At 38.4% G+C, this 12308-nt stretch overlaps 2 protein-coding genes across 3 annotated transcripts; one reads left to right on the top strand and one right to left on the bottom strand.

The window, feature by feature from the left end:
- Positions 1–356: 356 nt before the first annotated feature.
- On the top strand, positions 357–1241 carry LOC133857863 (18.1 kDa class I heat shock protein-like). Its single transcript, XM_062293221.1, has one exon. It carries the CDS (start codon positions 538–540, stop codon positions 1000–1002), a length of 465 nt encoding a protein of 154 aa, XP_062149205.1. The 5' UTR covers positions 357–537; the 3' UTR covers positions 1003–1241.
- A 2069-nt stretch (positions 1242–3310) lies between these two features.
- Positions 3311–11093, bottom strand: LOC133858066 (dolichyl-diphosphooligosaccharide--protein glycosyltransferase subunit STT3A-like). 2 transcript variants are annotated; one of them, XM_062293493.1, is made up of 11 exons: positions 8406–8829; positions 8156–8261; positions 8016–8066; positions 7403–7498; positions 7071–7130; positions 6868–6981; positions 6504–6590; positions 5756–5859; positions 5568–5663; positions 4721–4925; positions 3311–4567 (listed from the first exon to the last, which is right to left on the bottom strand). In XM_062293493.1, the coding sequence occupies exons 3-11, from the start codon at positions 8016–8018 to the stop codon at positions 4541–4543; spliced, it is 792 nt and encodes a 263-aa protein (XP_062149477.1). In that variant the 5' UTR covers positions 8019–8066; positions 8156–8261; positions 8406–8829; the 3' UTR covers positions 3311–4540. The 2 variants fall into 2 exon arrangements, with proteins under 2 accessions (XP_062149477.1, XP_062149476.1); XM_062293492.1 differs by lacking the exons at positions 3311–4567; positions 4721–4925; positions 5568–5663; ... (3 more) ...; positions 7071–7130; positions 7403–7498 and adding an exon at positions 7718–7805 and having other exon boundaries at positions 8406–11093.
- Positions 11094–12308: the final 1215 nt, after the last annotated feature.

Below are 12308 nucleotides of genomic sequence, written 5' to 3'. Positions count from 1 at the left end.
TACTTTAGCACTGTTTTGATTTCTTATGGGTCAATTGTTGGGGAGCCCACCCATTTTTCTCTTACACGATCAGCCACTTAAACACACTATATATATAATTTTGTTTAAATTTGTCTAAATTTGTAACCGCCACATAACTGCTTTCCAAATTTGTAAGCCAAATAGACATTTTAGTCTTATAAGTTCTACCCACCTCATTTGGGCTGGGTTTTGGTGCAGAGCCAGACGGGAGAAAAGGGAGTGAAAGTGATCGATCCAACATGTAAAGGTGTAGGAGCCAGGAGGTTATAGAAGTTTCTCTATCCAGTTAGAAGATCCGCGAAAAAGTAGTTATAGAAGCTTCTCCATCCCTTTATGATTGCTCAGAAGAGCCGAGTACCAGAAAGAACCAGAATCCCTTCTACTCTTCTTCTTAACTATATAAACCACGCACTTGTGCATCGTCTTCATCATCAAGAACAATTTCTAAGCTTCTTGTACGTCTACTCTCAAACAGACAATCTTTCATACCAACCAGCTAATCTTTCTTCATCAACCATGTCACTCATTCAACGAACCAACATCTTTGATCCCTTTTCTTTGGACATCTGGGATCCCTTCCAAGGCTTCCCTTTCACCAGCACCATCGCCAATGCTCCCGCTTCAGCAAGTGAGACCGCTGCATTTGTGAACGCGCGTATTGATTGGAAGGAGACCCCGGAGGCTCACGTATTCAAGGCTGATCTTCCTGGGCTTAAAAAGGAAGAGGTGAAGGTCGAGGTGGAGGAAGGCAGAGTGCTCCAGATCAGTGGGGAGAGGAGCAGAGAACAGGAGGAGAAGAAGGATAAATGGCACCGGATTGAGAGGAGCAGTGGGAAGTTTCTGCGCCGGTTCAGGTTGCCCGAAAATGCAAAGATGGATCAGGTGAAGGCTAGCATGGAGAATGGCGTGCTCACTGTGACTGTCCCAAAGGAGGAGGAGAAGAAGAAGCCTGAGGTTAAGGCCATTGAGATCTCCGGCTAATTCAGAAAATATGTTGATCTAGCTCTGAGACTGTTTTCTACCTGAAATAAAAGAGTATTATGATAAATGCTCTAGTTTGTTTGTCAAAGTGTGTGGTGAGTGTGCTTTAATCTTTACTCTGTGCGGTTTGTGTCTATTAAAATGGTGGTCTGCATCATTGTAATGTTACTGGTATGCTAGTGAATGTATCTGAACTTGTCTCTCTATTCAGAGAAAGGCCCTAAAGTTCCTTCTTTGCATCGTAGACTTGACCCTAATCGTCTTGTTACAAGTTGCAACAACGTAAAATTTCATCTATTTTCACTCGCTGCTATGTTATTCGGGCATATATTCTTTCAGCTTTCAGCTTTCAGCTTTCTACAGAACAATATGCAGAGCTCATCTCTCAAAGACAAGGCCACTAATCAGGCCCATATGTGGTAGACCCTTGCATAACTATCTCATAATTCTGAGATAGATTGGGTGAGACCTACATCTGGGACCCACATGCATAAATCCCACTCAATGTGTCTTAGTTGTGCAATATGGATTGTGCATGAATTACTTCCTAAAAGGTTATCCATTACTTAAAAAGCAGATAAAATATAAAGAATCCAAAGCAAAACCGTGTCAGATAATAGCACAAACACAAGCAAGCATCCTTAAAACTCTTCAGGCCACAAATATAATAACATAAAAGAAACAGAAGCCTTTTACAGATTCAATAATGCCAGCGCAATCCTACTCCAATGGCTCTCAGGTACATTTATAGTTATCAAATACAGTAACTGAATTGAGAAAAATTGCCTATCAGAAAAGAAAATATAACGTTCAGTGCCATGGATTCTTGTTTTTTGTTCCACCTCTTTTCGCACTCGATGTTGAGCTTGCTTTCTGCCAAGCCCAAAAATAATTAAAGCAGTTATTTAGATAACATTGGGCCCAATCTCAAGACATAACTGAGTAAGGAGGAAGAAGAATACATACCGATTTTTATTTTTTTGCCTTGCCCTTGATCCTGTTCTTCGGAGGTTTCAGTTTGTATATGCGAACGATCCAATGATGAGTTGTGAACACCTAAATTGATATTAAAGCCACAGAAATCCAATCAGAAAAAGAACATGAACTTCACATGAGAAAATTTTCAAATAAATTTGACTAGTTGCACCAAGATCAGTAAAGCTCATCAATCATTGGTTGCCCTCATAATGAAATGAGAATGAGCACTTGCTTATGGTACCTATTCTTTTTTTTAATAAACTGCTTAAATAAAACAACATTTTGGAAAAGAAATCCACGCAAACATCACAAGAGCTAACCAGTTCAAATCATATAGAAGAGGCGGCCAAAACTAGCAAAGGCCCAAGGGGCCATATTTAATTATGTGACAAGAAAGAAGCCGCTTTATTGGCAATGTTCTACACCCTGGGGGCCACTGTTTAACAGTATGGAAGAATAACAGAGGTTATGAAAACCAGATTCCAGGACTACATAACGTTTGCATGGATTAATCAAACTGCTTTTATTTCAAAGCCCACCACATTAAGCAAGAATTGGAATAATAACCAATTAAAAAGACGCCCTAGCAAAATTTAATAGTCATATATATCAAATATTTTAATCACATACAATGCTAAGTATATCCCACAATGCATTTTTTTTTTAATAAAATGGATGTTCAGATCAACTGACCTCTTCAAAATGGGTAAGTTTGAAATGCTTCTTTCCAATTTCTGTCCGCCTGACCCTATCAAAGGCTTTAGCATCTGTCTCCACAAACCTGTAGTAAAGAGATGAAAAAAAATTCAAAATTTAAACAGCCAAAACAAATGTACCCTCCATATAGAAACCACTGACTTCACAGCAAAATCAGACCTGTAATAGGAGATTTTGTACATGAGGCAGTTTAGCATGGTGGGTGTGGCCTGAGAATCGATCTGATATTGACCATCTCTGTGCAAACAGAAAGAAAACATAGTAAAACACATTGCTAACTCAAATGAATTACATAGTAAGCTACAATATCATCCAGTTCCTTTGCGCAAAAATAAAAAATCCAAGACCCTTTTTGTTAGTTATTACTTTTTTTTTTTTTTGATAATCACTTACAAGGTAATCGGGTTCCTTGAAATGAGGAAATACACCACCTCCTATACGGACCATCCACAGGAACTTATTAATATCGTCACTGGGGTAGCCAACAAGACCTGTAAAGAAAGACATCAGAAGAAAGTACCTTTTTTGGAGGGTATATCTCAGCATACCAGACAGAAATTACCTCCAAAGACAACAAGCACATATTTTACGTCCAAAGAGTTAAGAATTTCCCAAGCTGCCTTTTCTGGAGAAGACATGGCAGTACCAACAATTGCAATGTGTGTGTGTTGTTCCATGTATTATTGTCAACAATGACAGTACGATTAGCCATAGCAGTAGTTTGGTACCCATAGTCCCAACAAGATGCAACCTGAAAGAATAGAGCAAGAATCAGTGTCAGGGAATATCTTCGTTTGGTCAGGCGATGCTATGTTAGTGGTCAAAGTTTATTATTAGCAGACTCAATAAGCTGTTATATAGGCCACTAAATCCATCTAGTGGAGAACTCATGCTCCAGCAAATATTCTAGTAGAAATACCATTAATTAAGAGCATTCTCAATGGTTTAGCCTTTTTTCTTTTTCTTTTTTATACGTAACAAAGTAAAAGGTCAAAAAGGTACATTTTAAAGCCATTTTTCAATGCAAAATGGCTAACCAAACCCTGTTTTTTTGCTAGTTTATCTAACCAATTTTCAAAACCTCATCCATAAGCTTATCTAAATTTTTCACTAATATATGAAAATAATACTTCTTAAATTTTTTATTCATTTTAATTAAAAACTCATCTCCACCATAAACCACCAAATTAAACAACCAATCACCCAGAATAACCCTTTTCTTATAACTTTTTCTACTTTCCCTTTCTTTAAACACCGGTTCTCAGCAACCAAAACCACATACTACTCCAGCTCCGGCATCCCAACAAACTCCAGCCCCTCCAATTGCTCCTGTGGCGCTGCCGCCTCAGCTTGTATTTTTGCCGCATAAGCCATGAGCACCAACACCAAAAACTGGTCTACCTCCATCTCCAAATAAGGCACGGCCACCAACACCCAAAAATGGTCCAATTCCTCAACCAAAATCATCTCCAAATACAGCAATACCACCAAGAGGATACAGCAATACCATCATCCAACAATTTCCTTATCTGACGATTTCGCACACACTAGGCAGAAAATTCCAAAAATCACAAATCACAAATAGGAATTCCAAAGAGTAGTGGAGAGCTCAAATCAGAAGTTCTCTGATGTCCTCCCTCACCACGCCAGCCTTGGTCAGGAAGTCCTCCAGAGTCATCTCTTCCAGCTCACCCTGCCTTATCAGATTCTCAGACCCGGCCACGATCTCCTCCCAGACCTCGTTCCCTATCTTGTTGCCTAGCTCCTTCGGCTGGGAGATCGACGACGAGCCGTCGGGGAAATGGGGCTCCGGGACTTTGCACACTGGGTGGACAAAGCATAGTCATGGAGGGTTGAAGGAAGAGAAGACCTTCCATTTCGTCCATGGTAAGCGACAAAAAAGTGAGTGAGATGTTAAAAAAAGAGGGGAAGGAAAAAGAAATTATAAAAAAAGTGAAAAAGAATAAAATAGATTCTTAACAAAAAGATTACTATTGATGAAGAAAGAAAACAAATCCAATACCACATAGAAAGCACCCAGCAACACAAGCAAGAGAATAGCAATGACAGATGCTTCCAAACGTAAGACCAGCAGTCTCTTCTTAATTTGGGACTTAACGGAAGGCTTTTCCACATGCTCCTTTTCCTTCTTCCTATTCTTTTTTGAGGGTCGTTTCTTTAATGCATCCTCACTTTTTTCAGTCTCACCATGACTCCAGAAAAATAAACTGATGTGACAATATAAAGGACCACAAAGCAGCTTGCATCAGACAGTGGTGAGAAGCACTCCTACCAAAGTAAACTGACCATGTTAGATGTATAAGTATATACCTTGAATTGAAAATTCAAAACTTACATAACCAAGAATGCCAAGACGTTAATGTCCATAAAATAAGAAGGCCAAGTAGGAGGTTGATGCTCACTAACACTAGCAATAATTGGTATGTACATGCTTGCATATGTTCTGTCAAAACAGAGTGAAAAAAATAATAATAAACAATGTTGATTTATTACTACAAATATCAAAGCCATAATAAGCACCATTCCGCATAATAATGAGAAAAGCAATAGAGTGACAAATAGGTCACACGGTTCTTTTACGTCTCAAAAGAGAAAAAAGGGGCTGCACTGCGTATGGATTTTATTTTTATTTTTGGTGGGGGGGAGTTGTAAAAGTTCGATGTATTAGTAACTCATGGGCAGACAAAGCCTACTTATGAAAACACACTGTACCAACCAAAAGGACAGTCAATTGGGAATCAGCTTGCAGTTAACTCTAATTATGACTTCTATTGCTATAATAATTATATCATTACAGAAGAGTCGAGCAACTAAACAAATAAGACGTGAAGTATGAACTAGGTACTTACGGATCAAGCAGACTCAAACTTCGTCCACTCCATCCCATTGTCGGACTGGAAGCTACCAATGCTACAAGTACTGCTAACACAGCACAACACACTACCCTGAAGAGTAAATAATGCAAAAAGAGTGGAAATCAAATTTGTGTTCTGCCATGTTATGAATATATTAAAGAAACTGAATAATGGAAGCTTACAGGCCTATAGATATAACAAAGGTAACAGCAACTTTGAACATTTTTGGAGAGAGAATCCCTTTGATATAATACACAAGAGCCACCACATGGATAATAATGAAAACCTGCAGACGAAAATTAGCAACAAGAAATCAAGATAGGAAGAAATAAAAGAAAAATGATATAAAATGGACAATGTCAAAAGTAAAAGAGAACAATCTTGTGGCAAGCTGAACAAAATCTAAAAGACTCAGTGGACCACATTGAATCAATGTCATCTAGCAATTTATCTTAAGTCACGTCTCTCAATGATATATTTCAAACACTTCTCGCTTCCTGTCCCTTTTTCTTAGTCCTTATGAAACTCTTCCCTGTTTGCAAGACATCTCCATTTGAAGATGCTGTTGGCCTCCAAAATACCATCATAGAAGTAATTTGTCTTTACTTATAACTCTTGAAAGTGGCATGGCCCAGATATGTAGTCCCAATAGTGGCTATTACAAATCTAGCTGGAACTTATTTATAACAAAAAACAGTAGATAAGGCAAGCAAAGCACTCAGAAACAGAAAATCATTGCTTAAACAATTTTATTTTTATTTTTTTTATGACGAAGAACCCTTCCAAAGTAGGGCCACTTAATATAACCACCCCCTATCGGGTAAACCTCGGACACGTGCAATTGCTTAAACAAATTTTCAAACTAATATTTTTTTTTCTTCATATATATACATATCAAAGCCGATTATCTGTGGGGAAAAGACAACTCACCAGAAGTGATGCAAAATGTTCTGATGTCATGACTGCATTGAATCCAACAACAGGCACTAATGCAGCTAACAATGTTCCCAAGACAACCTGCATTGAAAAAGCTATAATTTGGACGAGAACCAAGAGAATTCATTTATGAATTGAAGAATATTTTCCCAGTGACATAACCTCAATTTCTAGTAAAGGAGATCACTGGGAAAATTTGTGATCTGCAGCAGTGATATTAGTAGTTCAGACAGCAATGGATTAGAGACTACACACCAATCAATTTTAGCATGTATTCTACAATCTTCATATACAATGCATGTTCATTTTTTTTTTTTCCGCATACATAACAAGTACAATGAATGCAATGGATACTTACAAGAGGAGCATACGCAATGTATAGTCGAGAAGATAAGCGACCAGTCACAATGCACATAAGAACATGCATTGAAATAAGGTTAATAATAAAGGTGTAGCCTCCCCAAGAGCAAACCTGAAAGAAATAACATTTTTGCACACAAAAATAAATATGGTGAAATATGAACATAGAGGACTCAAATAGCATTAGGAAAAAAAGCTTACCATGTAAAAGTATGCTATGGCATTCAAAGTGGCATAGAAGAGGGATCCTGTATTCAGTGTCTTGAAGAACATATTTGTAGTCAGCAACAATCAAGTAGATAAGACAATAATCCATGTAGAACATCCAACACTACATCAGTGGGAAAACATTAACCGGACAAGTACACCCTACTATTTCTTTTCTTTTTTCTTTTTGTATAACAAATCAGAATGGTAAAACTATTAATTGGAAAACTACGCCTTACTATTTTTTTTAAAGAGACACCATTTTAGAAGTAAATACAACACCACAAAAATCTAAAAGAGTATACTGAAATTTAACAAAAACTAACCTTTATGTAAAGGTAAAAGGTAAAGATCAAAGCAAATATAGCTACAGCTTCCTTGTCATAGCTGCCAGCCACAGATCGGGATATATATGACGGAACCTGGAAAGAAAATACAAGAGAGTACAGTGAATATTATGCAATTGGTCATATTAATGTGTTGCAAAGAACTACCAGTAATAATACACAATGGTTCTGCAATCTCAAGAGAAACTTCTTCTATTTACAAGACCAATGTTCTAAACTATAGAATAAAACAATTCATAAAAATTCCAGAGATAGGCAGCAAGACATATTTCTTCAAGACATTTAAAATTCCAGACCATTTAAAATGCATCTGTTCCTGTTTTGTTTCATTTAGTGAACTTTTTTTCCAGGGTTCTCTCCTTTCAGACTGAGATCAGAATATCTGATAGAAAAGAATAATAGAAATTCAGATTAAAATACCTCAGCTGAAAGAAAGATACATAGCAAAAGAAACAGGATGAAACAATCATAGATCAAAACTATTTAGGACAACTCAGAAGAAAATGACTTTGTTTTGCTGCTATTCTCAGTCTTACAAAATTCAACTATAAGAAAAACTTGCAGAGTTACGAATACCGGCTGTATAATTTACCATGGCCAAAAGAACCGCCGCTGTCAATCCAGCACCAGCACCTTTAACTTCCTGTAAAGGTGGGAGTGATTTAAGATCATCATCAAAGCTGGGGATAAAATCCAAATTCTGAGGACACACCTTTCAGTTAGAATACATACCTTTGTCAGAAGGTAAGTAGCCCATGAGGCAAATGCAGAGAATATAGGTACAGTAAATACACAAACAGTTTCCACAAACAGAGGAATGTTTAAAGAATTCAAATACCTGCATTCACAGAATAATTTCTCAAACATATTAGTAACATAAAACTCGTATAAAACAAAGCTCCTGTTGCGCTTTTTTTTTCTGCTGTACATCTATTGTTAAAACCTTCATCTACTTATTTTCAAGTTCAAAATAAATCACAACCTTATAGAGTGTTTTGTTTCCAGCAGCGCTTGCAAAAACACACAATCTCTCTCACTGCAGCCACTTTCCAGAATTTCCAAGGAAGAAGTGCCTTCATCTACTTATTTTGAAGTTCAAAAATAAATCACAACCTCATAGTGTGTTGTTTCCAGCAGTGCTTGCAAAAACTCTCTCTCACTGCAGCCACTTTCCAGAATTTCCCAGGAAGAAATGCCTTCATCTACTTGTTTTGATGTTCAAAAAAAATCACAACCTTATATAGTGTTTTGTTTCCAGCAGTGCTTGCAAAAACACTCTCGTTCCTCTCACTGCAGCCTCTTTCCCGAATTTCCCAGGAACGAGTGTCTTGCTCCTGTTTTATACTCACCCTAGCTGCGGTGTTTCGATTCAAGTTCAGCAAATTTTCCACTCTGCCAAGGACCTTCATTACCAGTTGTCCTTGCAAGAGCACTTCCCTCCAATGAAATGATGATATCTGTTTGAATCTCTCAAGATAATTGGTCGTCCAATTATTTTGGATACAAACTTCATAAACACATGGCAATCTCCACAAACACGAATATTCTTTATAATCCTTAAGGGTGTCCCTCCCTGAGGTTTTCGAATTAACCCATATGCAAGGGCAAGTTTCTCGCTGTGGTAACAGATAGATTCATACTTTTCCTTTTCCCCCACATCATGTAGAACCAAGTTCGTATTAGGAGCAAAGCCAGCTTTATGGAGTTCCCTAATCAGTCTGTTTAGTTCTTCATAAATTTTTTCTGTTTCCGGATGAGTCCGATCTTCTGAAACAAATTTGTGTACTTTGTTATCAATCTCAATCCAACTGTAAGCAGCAAACTTTTTTACATTCTTGTTCTTCATGAGAGATCTCATGGATGCCACATCTTTCCATCTTCCACAAGCAGCATACATGTTGGAAAGCATGATGTAAGGTCCAGCATTGAGCGGATCCAATTCAAAGAGATGCCTAGCAGACATCTCTGCTTGTTTGATGTCACCCTTGATTGCACTAACAGATAAAAGGGTAGACCAGATTAGACAATTTGGTTCATGGGGCATACCTTCAATAAGATCTGCTGCTTTGTCCATGTAACCTGAACGGCCAAGGAGATTGATCATGCATGCATAATGATCCAAAGTGGGTGTCATACCGTGCTGTTTGCTGATTGAATCAAAATATTCATGTCCTTGTTCAATCAAATTAGCATGGACACAAGCAGATAAAACACCTATAAAAGTAACATTATCAGGTTTCAACTTTTCTTGCAGCATTTTCTCATAGATGGCCAAGGCCTCTTGATGCTGTCCATTCTGTGCATAACCTCCAATCATCGCATTCCAGGAAACCACATTCAAAGTTGGCATTGTTTTGAAAACCATCCAAGCATCTGAAGTGACTCCGCACTTGCAATACATATCGACAAGGGCACTAGACACAAGCAAACCATCATCAACTCCCATATGAACTGTTTTTCCATGAACAGCCTGGCCATTATACAAAGAAGCTAATTTGGCACAGGAACTAACCACGCTTGAGATGGTAAAACTATCAGGTCTGACATCTGCTAGTAGCATCGCGCCAAACAACATCAAAGCATCCTCTTCTCTCCCATTTTGTGCATAACCTACTATCATTGTGGTCCAACAGATCTTATCCTTCTCTTTGATCTCATTAAATATCTTACTAGCTTCATCTACATATCCACTTTGAAAGTAAGCACCGAGAACATTTGAAATTGTAACTTGGTCAGGCTTCAAACCCCATAACTTCATTTTATGGAATAACTCGATGCATTTCTCAGGCTGCCCATTTTTCACATACCCAGAGATAATCGAATTCCAGGAAACCACATTCCTGTTAACCATTCGATCAAACAACCATCTCGCGCGATCCATGTCACCGCATTTGGCATATATATCTATCAAAGCATTCCAAATAAAAACATTCCCACACAAATTACCGACAGTAATCCTCCCATGAATCTGTTTACCACGCCTCAAATCCAATAACTGCGAGCATGCATGCAATGCGCTGACATGAGTATACTCCGTAGGCTCAAAGCCTTCTTCCTGCATTCTCACAAACAACTCCAAGGCCTCGCTCGAACACTCATTTCCAGCAAAACCTGCAATCATCGTATTATACGAAACTGGATCACGGAAAGGCATCTGACCAAAAGTTGCCCGCATATCCTTGACCGACCCCGTCTTCGCATACGCAGATAGCATAGCATTCCACGAGAAAACGTCCCTTTTAAGCATTTTGTCAAACAGGTTTCGAGCATCCAAAAGTTTCCCAGATTTGGCATACATATGAAGAAGACGATTTTGAATGAAAGTGTTGTCGGGTTGGAAGAAGTGAAGCTCCATGTGGTGTTGCAGTCGCTTGGCTTGGTCGACTTCGTTGGCTCGGACGCATTCGAGCACGAGACGAGTGTACGCCTCAGAGGTTGCAGAGCCACGAGAGTACAAGAGGTCTACCGCGTGGCGAAGCTTGTAGTTGATCATCCTGGTGCAGAAAAAAGAGGAAAGGATAGTCGTTTAAGACGAGCAACAAGCTCAATTGACAACTGGTTTAGAACAATTGAATATGGGTACAGAACAGAAAGAAGATTCCGTTTTTCTCTTTCAAAAAAAAAAATCGCAGCTTTTTCTCAAACACGGCAGTTCCACAGCCATGGTCGTTGCCGCACCTTTTCTCAAAAAAAAAAAAAAAATCGCCGGTCCTTCTCTTTGTTCTTCTTCTGTCCTTCTCTTTATTCTTCCAGAAAACTCTCCCTCTCCCTCTCCCTCTCCCTCTCCCTCTCACCGAATCTGTCGTCTCCTCTTCCTTCTTCTTTTTTGTTTTTCGTAGTACCAAAAACAAGAAGAAATCCTTTCCTCTTCTTCCTATGGGAGAGAATAGGAGAAAGAAGAAAGAATGGACACGGGAAGGAGATGTAGCAGGTGAAAATGAACGAGCAGTTGGGGAAATAAACGCGGGAAGGGAAGGGAAGGAGATGTAGCAGGTAGAAATGAAGAAGGATTTGAAATTTTGAAGAGCTTGCTATGCAGTTCCCATGAATCGAACCACCGTCCTGGTGCACTGTGCACTTAAACTGAAAGCGCATTTAGCTTGTTTTCGTTACTGTAGATAAATACCTTGAACAATTTGGGTAAAACGGTAGCGTCACGGTGAGCATTTTAACATTTATGTTTTTGCCAAGCAATTTAGCTCTATTTTTTTTTTTTCATTCATTTTCCATGAATCTTTATTTTGTTTCTTTCTTGGAAAACTTTTCCAAAAGTATTTTGGCTTAAAATTTTTCTCAAAAACTATGTAACCTGATTTTTAGAAGTGGCCCACCATTAACACTTTTCAAAACAAACAATAAAATTCTACTCAAAACACATCATTTCTCAAAACAAATAAAACACAAAATACTCTTTAAAAAATAATTACCATGAACTTTCGGTGGACTTACGATCGTCGTCAAGAATGTTCGGCAGCCTCACGGTGGTCTCCAGAAACGTCTGATGGCTTTGTGACAGCCATCATGAACTTTTAACAACCCCGCAATGGCTGTCATGAACTTTCGACGACCCTGTTACGGTTGCCATGATCTTTCGGTGACTACTTGATTCGTTCGACGGCCCCACAATGGTCACCAAGACCGTCTGGCTTGGACACCATAGTGGCTACTATTGTGAAGTGTGCAATAGTTTTTTCTTTTTTTAAAATTTTTTCAAAAACATTTCTCAAAAATTTACAAAACGAATTTTTGTTTGTGGACTCCAAATTTTTCAGATGTAGCCCTATCAAATCAATTCTCAAAATTTTACCTTTTTCATAACCCTTTTCAAAGCCCAAAACTCAAAACACTTCTCAAAACTTTATCAAATCCACACTCTCCCTCACAC

Source organism: Alnus glutinosa, chromosome 14 (genome assembly GCF_958979055.1).
Source record: "Alnus glutinosa chromosome 14, dhAlnGlut1.1, whole genome shotgun sequence".
In the NCBI taxonomy this organism is placed as follows: domain Eukaryota; kingdom Viridiplantae; phylum Streptophyta; class Magnoliopsida; order Fagales; family Betulaceae; genus Alnus; species Alnus glutinosa.
This window is presented reverse-complemented; position numbering and strand designations above follow the sequence as displayed.

Bases quoted from the DNA above. Each gene is read 5' to 3' on its own strand.
- LOC133858066 (XM_062293492.1), bottom strand. From the start codon at position 10,916: ATGATCAACTACAAGCTTCGCCACGCGGTAGACCTCTTGTACTCTCGT.
- LOC133857863 (XM_062293221.1), top strand. From the start codon at position 538: ATGTCACTCATTCAACGAACCAACATCTTTGATCCCTTTTCTTTGGAC.